General features: G+C 53.1%; 3 protein-coding genes across 3 annotated transcripts; all 3 read left to right on the forward strand.

Moving 5' to 3' along the window:
* The first annotated feature begins 4,485 nt into the window (after positions 1-4,485).
* On the forward strand, positions 4,486-8,519 carry LOC112841750 (piggyBac transposable element-derived protein 4-like). Its single transcript, XM_025904388.1, has 3 exons — positions 4,486-5,836; positions 7,385-8,289; positions 8,376-8,519. Exons 1-3 carry the CDS (start codon positions 4,486-4,488, stop codon positions 8,517-8,519), a joined length of 2,400 nt encoding a protein of 799 aa, XP_025760173.1.
* A 2,859-nt stretch (positions 8,520-11,378) lies between these two features.
* LOC109199796 (piggyBac transposable element-derived protein 4) lies at positions 11,379-14,767 on the forward strand. Its single transcript, XM_025904387.1, has 2 exons — positions 11,379-11,473; positions 13,023-14,767. The coding sequence occupies exons 1-2, from the start codon at positions 11,419-11,421 to the stop codon at positions 14,156-14,158; spliced, it is 1,191 nt and encodes a 396-aa protein (XP_025760172.1). The 5' UTR covers positions 11,379-11,418; the 3' UTR covers positions 14,159-14,767.
* Positions 14,768-15,305: 538 nt separating this feature from the next.
* On the forward strand, positions 15,306-16,911 carry LOC100699539 (probable Bax inhibitor 1). The gene has a single exon (XM_005466503.4). The coding sequence runs from the start codon at positions 16,017-16,019 to the stop codon at positions 16,812-16,814; it is 798 nt and encodes a 265-aa protein (XP_005466560.1). The 5' UTR covers positions 15,306-16,016; the 3' UTR covers positions 16,815-16,911.
* The last annotated feature ends 1,829 nt before the right edge of the window (positions 16,912-18,740 follow it).

Consider the following 18,740-nt stretch of genomic DNA (forward strand, 5'->3'; position numbering starts at 1 on the left):
CTAGATGGGTCAAACTGGGCAGAAAGTACACAAACACATAACATCCTTACAGAATATGATGTAACACTATAGATCAACTTACCTCAGGATATATAAAGCATATAAACAATTACAGCAATATGATGCAACAAACACAGCAGTACTACTAATCCAAAATACTCAAAGCTTCATAGAACTGAAACAAACATTTATTTTTAGCTCCATTCTGCTGCTGATACATACTTTAGGTTTCTGAATATTAAACTTGTTGCTGCCTTTCATAGTGTGTAACTTGAAGGCCCTGAGTACTTTCTCCCACACTGAAAACACTGGAATGATAACATTATTTGAACATCACCTAATAAGACTGATTCAGGACAGACAATTAGTTATGTTAAACTTTACTAGCAGTCCTTCACAAACAGGGAACAGTCTGTCTATTCTCTCCATCTGTCAGCTGCTGCTGGCTCTTCCTCCTCCTCTTCCTCACACACTGCTGAGTTTGTCCTGGTGGATCATCAGGGGTGCAAAGCCTCACAGATGATGTGCAGCAGTGGGTCCCTCAGTCTGTCCTCACTCTGGACACTTGCAGTCGTCACACATGGAAATCAAATGTGTGATAAGCTGCAGGATTCAAACACAAGTGTAACTTATAAATACATGTTCATACTTTTATTCCACAATCAGAGAGAAAGAAACAGAGAGAGAGTGCAGGACAGACAGACAGGTGACAGTCTCAGGTGTATACACTGCTACAAAACAGCACAAGAGAAGGAGGATTTAGTGTTTGTGTTATTACGAGTGCTAAACAAGAAGAGTTCCCAGATGGTCCAGTGGACACATGTGTGACTCCTGTGATTAAAGCATCTTTCTTTCAGCTTAACGAGTGAACCATCAGCTCGTTCAAACACACGTTAAAGTCCGTTTGGCTCGACACCACCGAACAGAGGCAGCAATATAACATAGCTAACATTAACAGTGCAGTGAATCCTGCTTGTGCCGTCATATTCAGGACTGCAAACCGAGCAGCATCACTGACTTTCAGCTTGTTGTGTTTGTGGATATATGACTGACTTTAATTATCCATGAAATCATCACATTCTCTGTAAGATTAAGGTCAGATAATGTATTATATTTTAAAGGCTTTAAAACCAAATTACCGCTGGGAGTACAAACATCACTAATGTCACATAACTTTGCCGACATGTGGCCAACAGTAATGTTTTAATGTTCCTCATTATTAAACATTCGCACATAAATAAGTGACATAATATTCAGTACTTACTTCTGACAGTTCACTCTTCGGCCGCTCCCTTCTGCCGTATTTTGCGGCAAAATTATCCACACCCACCGCCGCGCTACGAATTGTGGGATATATGAGACCACGAAGCGTGCACCGGACCACGCTTGATATTTGGGGAAATCGACGGCGCATTTGGAGTATGCATTTGAAGTACACTTTGAATTGGGACAGCCGTCGTCGCGTGGCGGTGACGTAATCGTACTTGAAATGCGTACTTCAAGCGTGCATACCCTGAATTGGGACACAGCCTTTGAGTACGCGGCCCTTGAGGATCGTTGAGGCTGCGTACTTTAAGGCTGCAGATGCAGCAGGTTGAAAAAGCTACATGTTTATTTTTGTAAGAAAACCAATGACCCCCTTATTTTTTGTTTATTATTGTGACTTATTGTGACATTATGTGCTGCCAGACCATGGTTATATTTCATTATGCCAGTAGATGGTGCTCTTGCACTGCTGTGGAACTACCAGAGAGACTCTAGCTATAGGCTCTGCGCATGCGCAGCTCAGAAACAAATGAGCTCCAGCCTGAGCAAGACGCTAACTTCGGTGTCCTCTCTATTAATCCACAGGTACTGACAAACAAACTTTTATGTTACCGAACTGGTTCTAAATGTCATGTAAGTTGAGTAACAACTGGTCGGCTATATTTTCAGATGATTGTGATGATGTTGTTTTGTGTTATTTTGTTGTAATGAGTATTAGTGTATCATCGGCATAATGCTATAATGCTACGTAGCACTATAAGTATATGCTATGACAATGGCAACCTGCGACTTCAGAAAATGTGTTGTAGTGTTTGTTTTAGTGTTAGCCAAGCAGTACTGAGTACATGTATTAAGGGGAAAGCTTTTCGTTGGTGAAGCAACGCTTGCAGTCGTCTGCCGCCATGTTGTGTTGCGTTCAGGGGATGCCATGTTCAAAAGTAATAGCGTATATGGCGCGAATGTGGGGAAAGGTTGTGTGAATGTGAGATTGGTTATTTTGGTATGTTGTTATGCTTTAGCTGTGTGTGTTTTGTTTAAGTTGTGAGTATGTAAAGTCATTTTGAATTAGTTTGTATTTATTTTGCTTTTGAGAGAATGCTTTTTGTAACTTTATTTTTGTTTATGAACTCTGTTATTTTATGGGAAGAATGCATGGTTTAGTGGGATTTGTATTGTGTATATGTGCAGAAATAAATGAGCTCCAGCCTGAGCAAGACGCTAACTTCGGTGTCCTCTCTATTAATCCACAGTTTGCTCATATTTGGCTACGCAGTGCTCTCTAGCCTGTGTGCCGCTTGCTGCCGGTCCAGATTCCCCTAGGTCTGGTGCCGGTAACACAGACCCTAAATTGGGATACAGCCATAATCTCTCCAGCGTGTCCTGGGTCTGCTCGGGGCCTCCTCCCGGTGGGACATGCCCAGAACACCTGACCTTTGAGCAACAAAAACATATTATTCCAGGAACTCGCCTTGCCGATCCAATCAACTGTTTGTAACATTTCCTACAATGGAATAGATGTCAGATACCTCATGTCCGCCATTACCTTACCTTGTAGTTAGTGTGTAGTGTTGTGGATAGTTTTGTGTTGTGTGTCAGAACAATGAGGCGACTGCTGTCTCCAGGTAGAAACAGGAGTGATACACCTGCTGCTGTCAGACCTGCAGGTATCAGGCTGTGATGTTCTCCTTTATAGTGGACAGAAATTATGTTTTTGGAGTGGCACAAATAATTTGTGGCATCTTATTGAAGAACAGCTGATTGTTCTGTAAATAGTTTGAAATGGTTATTTTAAAAAAGGGTAAAAGGTAAATGGATGCAAATAACTTGCAAAACTTGTGCATAGGATTTTAAAATTGACAATTAATATTTGCATTTGAAGTTATGAAATATGTTTCATTAAACATGTTTGTGGTTGTTACTGTAAAAATATAACTTTTTCTACTGTGATTTTATGTTTTTTGTCTGATTTTAGATCAATTCTGGTTATACAGTATGACAAAATGAGAACATAACTGTAAATTCAGACATGTGAGGTTGTGCTGAAAAGAATGAAACAAAACAAGGCAAAGCAAATAGTTTTTAAAGGTAAAATGTGGAGGGAAAATCAAGAGTAGTAAAAGGATGGCCAATTATACCCTGGACCCCAGAGGGTTAAACGTTCTTTGTTTTTTTTTAAGTAACACAATAGTTACTTTTCCAAGTAATTAATTACTTTTAGAATATTGTAACTCAGTTACTAACTCAGTTACTTTTTTGAAGAAGTAACTAGTAACTATAATTGAATTACTTTTTCAAAGTAACTTGCCCAACACTGTTCATCAGTGGCTGGGCTGTTGTGTCCAGGACTGCCATAATGAATTAATTAAATACATGTGTTGTAAATATTTATGTAATTATTTTAATTAATTATTGCCACATTTAATTAATTATTTAATTGTGTATTTAATTAATTCATAATGTAAACCTGGATTAAAAACCCTACATTTGAACACATTCATCAGTGGCTGTGACCATGTTAAAGGACTAATGCTGACGTGCTCTGACACTCATTAGCACAGAAAACAAAGTGGTGAAAGCACAGAGCCCTGAGGAGCTCCACTGGACGGCTCTGTTCACACAACTTACATTTAATGATTTCACTTTTATTTACATGCAAAACACCCTCAGAGAGAACAGCTGTTTCAGAGCTGCCAGCTTTATTGGAAAGATGAACTGAAATCATTTAACCTAAAATAGTCCAATTTATGACAAACTAACACGGTGAAATGTTGCAGGATTAAAATGTGTCGATGGATGAACTCTTTCAGTATAAGATCCAATAATACAAAACAGATGAAGGTGAGGAGAAATGAATTTTAAAGTAAGTGTGATTTAACCCTGATGCTCCCCGGCGGGGTCGGTCGGTCTGTCGGCCAGGGGGACGCGGGTCCCCCCGCGGAGTTAGCAAGGGGGTTTGGGGTCTCACGATCCCCCCACCACCACCACCACCACCATTCTCGATGGAAGGATAGAGTGAGTACGGTGTGTGTGTGTGTGTGTGTGTGTGTGTGCGTGTGTGTGTGTGCGTGTGTCTCGAGGAACACCCTAGCGAAAGCAGAGCGAGTCTCGCGGCGAGATGATAAGAAAGCGGATGGTGGGTACTAAGCGTGTTGGTGTTTGGTTACGGAGGCGAGGGCGACGCCGACGACGACAACAAGGGGGTCTCGTTAGACGCAGGCAATGTCACGCACTAGACCGTGGGAGCGAAAGAGCGCTAAGCTCGGCGGTACACGCGTAGCGCTTTCGCCGTCGGTGTCACGGTGCTCGTCCTCCTCACCATCACCATCAATATCGCCGACGGTTTTGGCCTACGCGGGGTCGGCTCCGGTGTCTGGGTTGTTGCGACCGGCCATGTTTCGCTATCGAGGGCTAGGGGTCGAGGAAGACCAAGAGCAGCGGCGGCGACGACAACAACAACAGGAGAACTCGGAGGAGGAGGAGGAGGAGGAGGAGGAGGAGGATCAGGAGGAAGAGACCGAGAAAGAAGAGCAAGAGGCCGAGGGGGATAACGACCGGACAGCCCGAACGCTCGCAGACGAGGAGCGGTACTCGGAGGATCGGGAGGACGAAAACGATGGGGTGGCGGATCCCCATAGGTCCTACGCGGAAGAGGCTCACAACTACGAAACGGCGTTGCAACTCTGCCAGGACGGCGGCTCGCAAGGCGAGTCGAACCGCCGAGAGGGAGAGGAAGAAGCAGGCGCTGAACCGGGGCGGGGGACTTGGGAGATTTGGCAAGAGGACGACGCCGGCCGTGCTGCAGGTGGCGTTCATGATCCTGGGCGCGATCGCGGCCACGGCGCTGTCGGTGAAACTCGCGACGCAGATGTAGCCGACGATTACGACGATTACGACGAAGAAGAAGACGAAGAAGACGACGACGACGACGACGAAGACTATGAAGAAGACGACAAAGACTATGAAGACAAAGACTATGAAGAAGAAGCAGAAGAAGCAGAAGAAGAAGAAGAAGAAGAAGAAGAAGAATTAGAAGAAGAATTAGAAGAAGACGACGACGACGACCTCGAGCCTCGAGGACGAGGCCCCACCGAAGAGGCCCTTGCGGCTGCGCGCGACGAGGCCTCCGCGTTCATGGCCTACTTCCCGCCGGAGATAGAGGACTCGGTGATCGCCATGACCAACCTGGAAGCGGACAGGCGCAGGCCCGCCATCGACGGGTGGAAGCCCATGGGCCCCGTCGAGTTCCGGGCCTACGTGGGGCTGCTCGTGCTCGCCGGCGTGTACAGGTCCCGGGGAGAGGCCTGCGAGAGCCTGTGGGACGCCGAGAGCGGCAGGTCCGTGTTCAGGGCCGCGATGCCGCTCAAGACCTTTCGAGCCTACTCGAGCGCGCTGCGCTTCGACGACAGAGAGGCCAGACGAGCCGTGCGAGGCGAGGGCTGCGGCGGCGGCCACGGCTACGACAAACTGGCCCCCATCAGAGCCGTGTGGGACGAGTGGTGCGCGAGGCTGCCCGCCATGTACCGACCGGGACCGGAGGTCACCGTCGACGAGAGACTGGTGCCGTTCAGAGGTACGTACGTGGTGGATGTTGTGTGTGTGTGTGTCTGTGTGCGTGACTGGGGGACGAGAGGAGGAAGAGGAGCGGGGAACGGCGACAACGCTAGCTTTCTGGGCATTGTTGTCGTCGTGTTCCGCGTGTGTGCTTTTACACGACTCTTTCTATCTTCCACGCTTGCAAGCGCGTTCTCTGTCAAACTCACGTGTCTTCTTCTTGCGTTTCTACCCCGGGAACGGCAAAAACACGCTAGCTCGCTTTGTTGTATATTCGTGTCGGGTTCTGCGTTTGTGCTTTCGCGTGACTCTTTATATCTTCCACGCTTGCAAGCGCGTTCTCTGTCAAACTCACGTCTCTTCTTCTTGCGTTTCTACCCGGGAACGGCGAAAACACGCTAGCTCGCTTTGTTGTACATTCGTGTCGGGTTCTGCGTTTGTGCTTTTTACATGACTGTATATCTTCCACGCTTGCAAGCGCGTTCTCTGTCAAACTCACGTCTCTTCTTCTTGCGTTTCTACCCCGGGAACGGCGAAAACACGCTAGCTCGCTTTGTTGTATATTCGTGTCGGGTTCTGCGTTTGTGCTTTCGCGTGACTCTTTATATCTTCCACGCTTGCAAGCGCGTTCTCTGTCAAACTCACGTCTCTTCTTCTTGCGTTTCTGCCCCAATCTCCCCCCCACACTTTCCCGCATCGCTCTGGGCGACGAGAGGAGGAATAGGAGCGCGAACGGCGAAAACACGCTAGCTCGCTTTGTTGTACATTCGTGTCGGGTTCTGCGTTTGTGCTTTTGCATGACTCTTTATATCTTCCACGCTTGCAAGCGCGTTCTCTGTCAAACTCAGGTGTCTTCTTCTTGCGTTTCTGCCCCAATCTCCCCCCACACTTTCCGGCATCGCTCTGGGCGACGAGAGGAGGAATAGGAGCGCGAACGGCGAAAACACGCTAGCTCGCTTTGTTGTACATTCGTGTCGGGTTCTGCGTTTGTGCTTTCGCGTGACTCTTTATATCTTCCACGCTTGCAAGCGCGTTCTCTGTCAAACTCAGGTGTCTTCTTCTTTCGTTTCTGCCCCAATCTCCCCCCACACTTTCCCACATCGCTCTGGGCGACGAGAGGAGGAATAGGAGCGCGAACGGCGAAAACACGCTAGCTCGCTTTGTTGTACATTCGTGTCGGGTTCTGCGTTTGTGCTTTTGCATGACTGTATATCTTCCACGCTTGCAAGCGCGTTCTCTGTCAAACTCAGGTGTCTTCTTCTTCCGTTTCTGCCCCAATCTCCCCCCCCCCCACACACACTTTCCCACATCGCTCTGGGCGACGAGAGGAGGAATAGGAGCGCGAACGGCGAAAACACGCTAGGTCGCTTTGTTGTATATTCGTGTCGGATTCTGCGTGTGTGCTTTTGCATGACTCTTTATATCTTCCACGCTTGCAAGCGCGTTCTCTGTCAAACTCACGTGTCTTCTTCTTGCGTTTCTGCCCCAATCTCTCCCCAACACTTTCCCACATCTCTCAATCTCTCTCTCTCTCTCTCGCTCTCTCTCTCTCTCTCGCCATCATCAGGAAGGTGTCCGTTCAGACAGTACATGCCCAGCAAACCGGCCAGGTACGGGATCAAGATATGGGTGGCGTGCGACGCGCGCTCCAGCTACGCGTGGAAGATGCAAGTGTACACCGGCAAGCCCGACAAGCGCGGCCCTCCCGAAAAGCACCTGGCCGCTCGAGTGGTCTTGGACCTCACCGAGGGATTGCCGCCGGGACGCAACGTCACGTGCGACAACTTTTTCACCTCGCGCGAGCTCGCCGACAGGCTCTTTCGCGAAAGAGGCCACACGGTGCTGGGCACCCTGCGAGCGAACAGACCCGAGATCCCCAGGGAGCTGCGCTGCGTCAAGGGCAGGGCCGTGGGCTCCGTGGAATCCGTAGTACTCGCCGGCTCCGCGGCACGAGGAGAGGGAGGAGGAGGAGGAGGAGGAGGAGGAGGAGGAGGAGGAGGGCCAGACACGATCATCCTCTCCTACGTGGCCAAAAAGAACAAGAACGTGCTGCTCCTCACCACCGCTCCTCGCTACCACCGCCGCTCCGGCCCCGAGCCCCGGCCTAGCCGCCGCCGCAGCGGCAACGGCAAAAGCAACGGCGACGGCAAACCTCCCTTGGTGCTGCATTACAACCGCACCAAGGGAGGCGTCGACAACCTGGACAAGGTCGTGAGCACGTACAGCTGCAGGAGAAAGACCTGCAGGTGGCCCGTGGCCCTTTTCCACAACATGGTGGACGTGGCGGCCTACAACGCGTTCGTGCTCTGGAGGGAAATTCACCCCGACTGGATGGCGGGCAAGCTCAACAGACGAAGGCTCTTCCTCGAGCGGCTGGGCAAAGCGCTCGCGCGCCCCATGATCGAAGCCAGGGCGTTAGCGCGAGGAGGAGGAGGAGGAGGAGGAGGAGGAGGAGGCCGAGTCGCGGCCCGAGTACTACTGCTGCTGCTAGTACTACTACCACTGCTACCGAGGCCGACGGTGCCGACGCTACGCCGCGCGACTCCTCTCCGGTCAAGAGGCGAAGGTGCCGCGTGTGTCCCAGGAGCAAAGACGTCAAGACCAAGATCCTGTGCCGCGAGTGCCGAGCGCACGTGTGCATCAACTGCGCCGTCCAGTACTGTCCCAACTGCGCCGCTTCACGCAACCCCACCCCACCCTAAACGTTTTTTAGGAGACCGATGATCGTCCTTTTTACACGAAGGAGAAGGACGAGAAGACGAAGACGGTCTCTGAACGTATTCTGCGCAAGATAATACCGACCGATGTGTGAAACGAGTGCACGCGTGCCGTTACGTCGCCTGAAAGGACACAAATGCTGTATGGTTTTGTTCGTGATTGTTTTTTTTATTGTCGCCAATAAACAAAGACTACAACATTTCATGTGAGTTGTTTGTACGCTTGGAGAATGAGATTATACTAGAGAGCAGGTTAATGCAGAGCGCCACGTCTCGCTTTAGCCGGCGTTCTGAGGACTTTGCGATTCGTAACGCGTACGCCCCGAGGGGGTCCTAGCGACACCCCCCCCACACACACACACACACTATCATCATCATCATCATAACGCATACGCCCCGAGGGGGTCCTAGCGACCCCACTATCATCATCGTAACGCGACCCCCCCCCAAACATCATCATAACGCATATGCCCGAGGGGGTCCTAGCGACCCCCTCCCTATCATCATAACGCGTATGCCCCGAGGGGGTCCTACCGACCCCCACGCTAAACATCATAACGCATATGCCCTAGGGGGTCCTAGCGACCCCACGCTAAACATCATAACGCACATGCCCCTAGGGGGTCCTAGCGACCCCCACGCTAAACATCATAACGCATATGCCCCGAGTGGGTCCTAGCGACCCCACTATCGTCATCATAACGCACACGCCCCGAGTGGGTCCTAGCGACCCCCACCCCACCCTAAACAGCACCATAACGCATACGCCCCGAGGGGGTCCTAGCGACCCCGCCCCACCCTAAACATCATCATAACGCATACGCCCCGAGGGGGTCCCGGCGACCCCGCTATCATGAACATAACGCATACGCCCGAGGGGGTCCTAGCGACCCCGCCCCACCCTAAACAGCATCATAACGCATACGTCCCGAGGGGGTCCTGGCGACCGCCCCCCCACCCTAAACATCATCATAACGCATACGCCCCGAGGGGGTCCTAGCGACCCCCCCCCTATCATCATCATCATCATAACGCATACGCCCCGAGGGGTCCTAGCGACCCCCCCCCCACCCTAAACATCATCATAACGCATATGCCCGAGGGGGTCCTGGCGACCCCCCCCATCACCATCATCATCATCATCATCACCACCACCACCACCACCACCACCATAATAACACACACGCCCTCGGGGTCTCCACGACCCACGCCCCGAGAACAGGCGGGCGCACAAGGGTTAACCCTGATGCTCCCCGGCGGGGTCGGTCGGTCTGTCGGCCAGGGGGACGCGGGTCCCCCCGCGGAGTTAGCAAGGGGGTTTGGGGTCTCACGATCCCCCACCACCACCACCACCACCATTCTCGATGGAAGGATAGAGTGAGTACGGTGTGTGTGTGTGTGTGTGTGTGTGTGTGTGCGTGTGTGTGTGTGCGTGTGTCTCGAGGAACACCCTAGCGAAAGCAGAGCGAGTCTCGCGGCGAGATGATAAGAAAGCGGATGGTGGGTACTAAGCGTGTTGGTGTTTGGTTACGGAGGCGAGGGCGACGCCGACGACGACAACAAGGGGGTCTCGTTAGACGCAGGCAATGTCACGCACTAGACCGTGGGAGCGAAAGAGCGCTAAGCTCGGCGGTACACGCGTAGCGCTTTCGCCGTCGGTGTCACGGTGCTCGTCCTCCTCACCATCACCATCAATATCGCCGACGGTTTTGGCCTACGCGGGGTCGGCTCCGGTGTCTGGGTTGTTGCGACCGGCCACGTTTCGCTATCGAGGGCTAGGGGTCGAGGAAGACCAAGAGCAGCGGCGGCGACGACAACAACAACAGGAGAACTCGGAGGAGGAGGAGGAGGAGGAGGAGGAGGAGGAGGATCAGGAGGAAGAGACCGAGAAAGAAGAGCAAGAGGCCGAGGGGGATAACGACCGGACAGCCCGAACGCTCGCAGACGAGGAGCGGTACTCGGAGGATCGGGAGGACGAAAACGATGGGGTGGCGGATCCCCATAGGTCCTACGCGGAAGAGGCTCACAACTACGAAACGGCGTTGCAACTCTGCCAGGACGGCGGCTCGCAAGGCGAGTCGAACCGCCGAGAGGGAGAGGAAGAAGCAGGCGCTGAACCGGGGCGGGGGACTTGGGAGATTTGGCAAGAGGACGACGCCGGCCGTGCTGCAGGTGGCGTTCATGATCCTGGGCGCGATCGCGGCCACGGCGCTGTCGGTGAAACTCGCGACGCAGATGTAGCCGACGATTACGACGATTACGACGAAGAAGAAGACGAAGAAGACGACGACGACGACGACGAAGACTATGAAGAAGACGACAAAGACTATGAAGACAAAGACTATGAAGAAGAAGCAGAAGAAGCAGAAGAAGAAGAAGAAGAAGAAGAAGAAGAATTAGAAGAAGAATTAGAAGAAGACGACGACGACGACCTCGAGCCTCGAGGACGAGGCCCCACCGAAGAGGCCCTTGCGGCTGCGCGCGACGAGGCCTCCGCGTTCATGGCCTACTTCCCGCCGGAGATAGAGGACTCGGTGATCGCCATGACCAACCTGGAAGCGGACAGGCGCAGGCCCGCCATCGACGGGTGGAAGCCCATGGGCCCCGTCGAGTTCCGGGCCTACGTGGGGCTGCTCGTGCTCGCCGGCGTGTACAGGTCCCGGGGAGAGGCCTGCGAGAGCCTGTGGGACGCCGAGAGCGGCAGGTCCGTGTTCAGGGCCGCGATGCCGCTCAAGACCTTTCGAGCCTACTCGAGCGCGCTGCGCTTCGACGACAGAGAGGCCAGACGAGCCGTGCGAGGCGAGGGCTGCGGCGGCGGCCACGGCTACGACAAACTGGCCCCATCAGAGCCGTGTGGGACGAGTGGTGCGCGAGGCTGCCCGCCATGTACCGACCGGGACCGGAGGTCACCGTCGACGAGAGACTGGTGCCGTTCAGAGGTACGTACGTGGTGGATGTTGTGTGTGTGTGTGTCTGTGTGCGTGACTGGGGGACGAGAGGAGGAAGAGGAGCGGGGAACGGCGACAACGCTAGCTTTCTGGGCATTGTTGTCGTCGTGTTCCGCGTGTGTGCTTTTACACGACTCTTTCTATCTTCCACGCTTGCAAGCGCGTTCTCTGTCAAACTCACGTGTCTTCTTCTTGCGTTTCTACCCCGGGAACGGCAAAAACACGCTAGCTCGCTTTGTTGTATATTCGTGTCGGGTTCTGCGTTTGTGCTTTCGCGTGACTCTTTATATCTTCCACGCTTGCAAGCGCGTTCTCTGTCAAACTCACGTCTCTTCTTCTTGCGTTTCTACCCCGGGAACGGCGAAAACACGCTAGCTCGCTTTGTTGTACATTCGTGTCGGGTTCTGCGTTTGTGCTTTTTACATGACTGTATATCTTCCACGCTTGCAAGCGCGTTCTCTGTCAAACTCACGTCTCTTCTTCTTGCGTTTCTACCCCGGGAACGGCGAAAACACGCTAGCTCGCTTTGTTGTATATTCGTGTCGGGTTCTGCGTTTGTGCTTTCGCGTGACTCTTTATATCTTCCACGCTTGCAAGCGCGTTCTCTGTCAAACTCACGTCTCTTCTTCTTGCGTTTCTGCCCCAATCTCCCCCCCACACTTTCCCGCATCGCTCTGGGCGACGAGAGGAGGAATAGGAGCGCGAACGGCGAAACACGCTAGCTCGCTTTGTTGTACATTCGTGTCGGGTTCTGCGTTTGTGCTTTTGCATGACTCTTTATATCTTCCACGCTTGCAAGCGCGTTCTCTGTCAAACTCAGGTGTCTTCTTCTTGCGTTTCTGCCCCAATCTCCCCCCCACACTTTCCGGCATCGCTCTGGGCGACGAGAGGAGGAATAGGAGCGCGAACGGCGAAAACACGCTAGCTCGCTTTGTTGTACATTCGTGTCGGGTTCTGCGTTTGTGCTTTCGCGTGACTCTTTATATCTTCCACGCTTGCAAGCGCGTTCTCTGTCAAACTCAGGTGTCTTCTTCTTTCGTTTCTGCCCCAATCTCCCCCCACACTTTCCACATCGCTCTGGGCGACGAGAGGAGGAATAGGAGCGCGAACGGCGAAAACACGCTAGCTCGCTTTGTTGTACATTCGTGTCGGGTTCTGCGTTTGTGCTTTTGCATGACTGTATATCTTCCACGCTTGCAAGCGCGTTCTCTGTCAAACTCAGGTGTCTTCTTCTTCCGTTTCTGCCCCAATCTCCCCCCCCCCACACACACACTTTCCCACATCGCTCTGGGCGACGAGAGGAGGAATAGGAGCGCGAACGGCGAAAACACGCTAGGTCGCTTTGTTGTATATTCGTGTCGGATTCTGCGTGTGTGCTTTTGCATGACTCTTTATATCTTCCACGCTTGCAAGCGCGTTCTCTGTCAAACTCACGTGTCTTCTTCTTGCGTTTCTGCCCCAATCTCTCCCCAACACTTTCCCACATCTCTCAATCTCTCTCTCTCTCTCTCGCTCTCTCTCTCTCTCTCGCCATCATCAGGAAGGTGTCCGTTCAGACAGTACATGCCCAGCAAACCGGCCAGGTACGGGATCAAGATATGGGTGGCGTGCGACGCGCGCTCCAGCTACGCGTGGAAGATGCAAGTGTACACCGGCAAGCCCGACAAGCGCGGCCCTCCCGAAAAGCACCTGGCCGCTCGAGTGGTCTTGGACCTCACCGAGGGATTGCCGCCGGGACGCAACGTCACGTGCGACAACTTTTTCACCTCGCGCGAGCTCGCCGACAGGCTCTTTCGCGAAAGAGGCCACACGGTGCTGGGCACCCTGCGAGCGAACAGACCCGAGATCCCCAGGGAGCTGCGCTGCGTCAAGGGCAGGGCCGTGGGCTCCGTGGAATCCGTAGTACTCGCCGGCTCCGCGGCACGAGGAGAGGGAGGAGGAGGAGGAGGAGGAGGAGGAGGAGGAGGAGGAGGGCCAGACACGATCATCCTCTCCTACGTGGCCAAAAAGAACAAGAACGTGCTGCTCCTCACCACCGCTCCTCGCTACCACCGCCGCTCCGGCCCCGAGCCCCGGCCTAGCCGCCGCCGCAGCGGCAACGGCAAAAGCAACGGCGACGGCAAACCTCCCTTGGTGCTGCATTACAACCGCACCAAGGGAGGCGTCGACAACCTGGACAAGGTCGTGAGCACGTACAGCTGCAGGAGAAAGACCTGCAGGTGGCCCGTGGCCCTTTTCCACAACATGGTGGACGTGGCGGCCTACAACGCGTTCGTGCTCTGGAGGGAAATTCACCCCGACTGGATGGCGGGCAAGCTCAACAGACGAAGGCTCTTCCTCGAGCGGCTGGGCAAAGCGCTCGCGCGCCCCATGATCGAAGCCAGGGCGTTAGCGCGAGGAGGAGGAGGAGGAGGAGGAGGAGGAGGAGGCCGAGTCGCGGCCCGAGGTACTACTGCTGCTGCTAGTACTACTACCACTGCTACCGAGGCCGACGGTGCCGACGCTACGCCGCGCGACTCCTCTCCGGTCAAGAGGCGAAGGTGCCGCGTGTGTCCCAGGAGCAAAGACGTCAAGACCAAGATCCTGTGCCGCGAGTGCCGAGCGCACGTGTGCATCAACTGCGCCGTCCAGTACTGTCCCAACTGCGCCGCTTCACGCAACCCCACCCCACCCTAAACGTTTTTTAGGAGACCGATGATCGTCCTTTTTACACGAAGGAGAAGGACGAGAAGACGAAGACGGTCTCTGAACGTATTCTGCGCAAGATAATACCGACCGATGTGTGAAACGAGTGCACGCGTGCCGTTACGTCGCCTGAAAGGACACAAATGCTGTATGGTTTTGTTCGTGATTGTTTTTTTTATTGTCGCCAATAAACAAAGACTACAACATTTCATGTGAGTTGTTTGTACGCTTGGAGAATGAGATTATACTAGAGAGCAGGTTAATGCAGAGCGCCACGTCTCGCTTTAGCCGGCGTTCTGAGGACTTTGCGATTCGTAACGCGTACGCCCCGAGGGGGTCCTAGCGACACCCCCCCCACACACACACACACACTATCATCATCATCATCATAACGCATACGCCCCGAGGGGTCCTAGCGACCCCACTATCATCATCGTAACGCGACCCCCCCCCCAAACATCATCATAACGCATATGCCCCGAGGGGGTCCTAGCGACCCCCTCCCTATCATCATAACGCGTATGCCCCGAGGGGGTCCTACCGACCCCCACGCTAAACATCATAACGCATATGCCCCTAGGGGTCCTAGCGACCCCCACGCTAAACATCATAACGCACATGCCCCTAGGGGTCCTAGCGACCCCCACGCTAAACATCATAACGCATATGCCCCGAGTGGGTCCTAGCGACCCCACTATCGTCATCATAACGCACACGCCCCGAGTGGGTCCTAGCGACCCCACCCCACCCTAAACAGCACCATAACGCATACGCCCCGAGGGGGTCCTAGCGACCCCGCCCCACCCTAAACATCATCATAACGCATACGCCCCGAGGGGTCCCGGCGACCCCGCTATCATGAACATAACGCATACGCCCCGAGGGGGTCCTAGCGACCCCGCCCCACCCTAAACAGCATCATAACGCATACGTCCCGAGGGGGTCCTGGCGACCGCCCCCCCCACCCTAAACATCATCATAACGCATACGCCCCGAGGGGGTCCTAGCGACCCCCCCCCCTATCATCATCATCATCATAACGCATACGCCCCGAGGGGGTCCTAGCGACCCCCCCCCCACCCTAAACATCATCATAACGCATATGCCCCGAGGGGGTCCTGGCGACCCCCCCCATCACCATCATCATCATCATCATCACCACCACCACCACCACCACCACCATAATAACACACACGCCCCTCGGGGGTCTCCACGACCCACGCCCCGAGAACAGGCGGGCGCACAAGGGTTAAGAGGGAACAGGCTCCTCAACGGCAACGCTTTCTGAACGTTGTAATAAAATACACGGCCACGGGGGGGCGTTTTAAAAACGCACTACCCCGTTGCACATGGCCCAAGGGGCGTGTCCCCCGCGAACCACGCCTCTCCTTCCTGGCAGGGATCCGCCTAGCGGAAATTACTGCATTTTCGCGCATGCTCTATGGTGCGCGGCCAGCAGAGGCCGCCTTTTCGTCCGAACGGGGCATCCGCCTAGTCGAAATACAAGCAACGAATGTAACGTCTTACCATGTGTATTTACTATGATTGCTGCTTTATACATTGTATGTCAGTTGATTTAATTACACAATTGTGGCACAATAAACGTGAATCAGAAAAACGTGTAACGTCTATGTAATATGTTGGCCATCGCTTCAAAGCTAACGCTTCAACCGGTAAAAAGACGTACAGTCTTGTATATATGTGATTGGAACCAGTGCAGGTTCTTTGGTTTCGCTGTTTCAGAACACACATTAACTATAAAGCAGAGAAAGGAGACGGCTCGTAACAGAGAGAAAGGAGACGGCTTTTTCATAGGACGTATCATCCGATCGCAGTCTCTGGTTTCACCATGAACGCGTTTGACCACAGCAAGACAGATGCTCTCTTCCGGTTCTCCCACATATCTCACTCCACCCAGGAGCACTTGAAGAAAGTGTACTCAAGCTTGGCAATTTGTATGTGTCTGGCTGCTGTCGGCTCCTACGTCTACATCTATCTGGTCGCATGCCTGGTTACAGTGAGTGCGGCGTCCCCCCTCGCAGTCCTGGGGTTGTTGATCTGTCTTTCGGTGGCTACCCTCACCTCACTGGGGTTGTTTATCTGGTTTGCCGTGACCCCCCATAACCCTGAGACAGAAAGGAAGAGACTTGCTTTCCTTGAAGGATTTGCTTTGCTCACAGGTTTTAGCCTTGGACCCATACTGGACGATGTCATCGCTGTCGATCTGAATGTCATCGCGACCGCCTTCGCGGGAACCTCGGTGATTTTCATCTGCTTCACTCTCAGCGCCTTGTACGACACACACAGGGGCCACCTGTTCCTCCGAGGCACACTCATGTCCGGCTGTTCTATTCTGTTCCTGGTGTCTCTGACAAACGTGTTCTTCGGATCTACGCTTCTGTTTGAGGCGAACACCTACCTGGGACTGCTCGTCATGTGCGGCTTTGTCCTGTTTGACACTCAGCTCATTATCGAGAAAGCAGAGAACGGGGACGAGGACTACATCTGGCACTGTGTGACCTTGTTTGATGATTTCATCAGCATTTTTAGGAGACTGATGATCATCCTTTACACGAAGGAGAAGGCCAAGAAGACGAAGACGGTCTCTGAACGTATTCTGTGCAAGATAATACCGACCGATGTGTGAAATGAGTGCACGTGTGCTGTTACATTGCCTGAAAGAACACAAATGCTGTATGCTTTTGTTCATGATTGTTTTATTGTCGCCAATAAACAAAGACTACAACATTTCATGTGAGTTGTTTGTACGCTTGGAGAATGAGATTATACTAGAGAGCAGGTTAATGCAGAGCGCCACGTCTCGCTTTAGCCGGCGTTCTGAGGACTTTGCGATTCCTCAGCTGCAATACGTTGACGTCGTCGGGCTCAGCGATGGCTGCCTTGTCATCAGTGTCCGTGCTCTGGGAGGCAGCTTGGTTCAGCCGCAATACGTTGGTGGTGTCGTCGGGCTCGGCGATGGCTCGGTTGGCTGCGGTGTCCGTGCTCTGGGAGGCAGTTTGCTCCTCAGCATTGTCGGCCGCATCGGAGGCCATCAGCTCTGCGCCCAGAGCGTATAGGCAGATATAGCCCGTTACCTCCATCATGATATTCCAGACTGGGTCGATGTCCACAACGCCTTGTCTCAAGATGCGAGCGGTCTCGCTGGGACACTTAGCAGTAGGCTCTACCTCGACTCTCACCGTGAAGTCGTGGTCCATTTCGAGGGTGAACCACATTTCGTAATCGTCCTCAGCCAATCCCACATTGTCGTGGCCTGCGCATTTGGGATCGCCCGAAGCCTCGTGTAACTTGTCCACAAACCTTGCTATTGTCCTGGCGGTAGCATACAAATCCTTAGCGTACTCGGCATGCTCAATGGGGTGCTCGTGCACATGACGAAGCATAGCCAGACTCCAGCCGTTGTTCCCCGTAGCACTCAGCGAGTGTCTATACAGAGACATGTTAGACATCATGACCTTGAAAGTTACAGTAAACGGCTCGACCGTCTTGGCGAACTCTGCAAACGTGTCCAAGTAGACCTGCCGTTTTGCGTTAGAAGTCGCCGACGAGTGCGCACCGTCCAAGAGCACCAACTGCCCGGTCGGGTTCATCTCGGTGTATTCGTGTTACGCTGCTATCCTCTGAGACTCCTATGTGTGGGTGACGGTGTGACTCGTCCGAATGCCGGTGAGCGTAGAACCAGGGGTCCAGTTTTTATGTATTCTATTTAACCATGGGTGGGGTTTTTGCCGAGACCAGAGAGGAGTAAGTGGTGTAATGTTGTTGTGAAACACACAGTCATAGACACGGTTGGTTGGCGCATGAGGTTGCGTACACAGTTTTATTTCAGCACCCGTCCTAGACTCTACTAAGCAACAAATGTAGAATAAGTAACAATGCTCACTTATGCTTGAACATTACATTCTGTTAAATCTACTAACCCTGATACAGGTCCATGTAAGCCAGAGCAACAACAAACGTCAAACCCACACATAGCCACTGTAGGGCCATTGCTCCCTGTGGCGCAAAGCCAGCCGACCCGCAGCGCAAAGCCAGCCGACCCGCAGCGCAAAGCCAGCCGACCCGCAGCGCAAAGCCAGCCGACCCGGAGCAGGAGCTTGTTAACAGGACAGCAGACTTGCGCTGTGTCTACAGTCATGTCCTTGGCAAATAAGCACATCATAGCCGGTATTGTACGCCCCACGACCCCGGACGCCAAGCGGGCATTACCCAGGGCCGCGTACATGAAGCGTTTCCATGTAAGCAAATGGAAATGCGTACAGGATCAGCGAACCAAGACGCTGGCGGTGGTGCACGCATTGGTGCCCGACCGGAAGCTATTTGCCTACTGCGAAAAGCTACAAAAAACCTTCCTCTCCTGGCTACCACCGTACAACAAGAACTTGTGTTCAAAGTTATCGCTTCAAGACATTCTGGACTGCGAACTCGGTCGCGGGGCCGTTTACTTTATCAACACCGTGGACTTCACCGGCCCCGATCCAAGTGATAGGGATTACGCCGAAAGGTCTTCCACTGAGCCTACATTCGGCTTACAGATCCAAAGCTACAATGC

Source organism: Oreochromis niloticus, unplaced genomic scaffold, assembly GCF_001858045.2.
Source record: "Oreochromis niloticus isolate F11D_XX unplaced genomic scaffold, O_niloticus_UMD_NMBU tig00001364_pilon, whole genome shotgun sequence".
NCBI lineage: Eukaryota > Metazoa > Chordata > Actinopteri > Cichliformes > Cichlidae > Oreochromis > Oreochromis niloticus.

Coding starts and splice junctions, on each gene's coding strand:
- LOC112841750 (XM_025904388.1), top strand. CDS start 4,486: ATGTCACGCACTAGACCGTGGGAGCGAAAGAGCGCTAAGCTCGGCGGT. Junction 5,837..7,384: donor GAGACTGGTGCCGTTCAGAG/GTACGTACGTGG, acceptor CGCCATCATCAG/GAAGGTGTCCGTTCAGACAG. Junction 8,290..8,375: donor GAGGCCGAGTCGCGGCCCGA/GTACTACTGCTG, acceptor TCTCCGGTCAAG/AGGCGAAGGTGCCGCGTGTG.
- LOC109199796 (XM_025904387.1), top strand. CDS start 11,419: ATGTACCGACCGGGACCGGAGGTCACCGTCGACGAGAGACTGGTGCCG. Junction 11,474..13,022: donor GAGACTGGTGCCGTTCAGAG/GTACGTACGTGG, acceptor CGCCATCATCAG/GAAGGTGTCCGTTCAGACAG.
- LOC100699539 (XM_005466503.4), top strand. CDS start 16,017: ATGAACGCGTTTGACCACAGCAAGACAGATGCTCTCTTCCGGTTCTCC.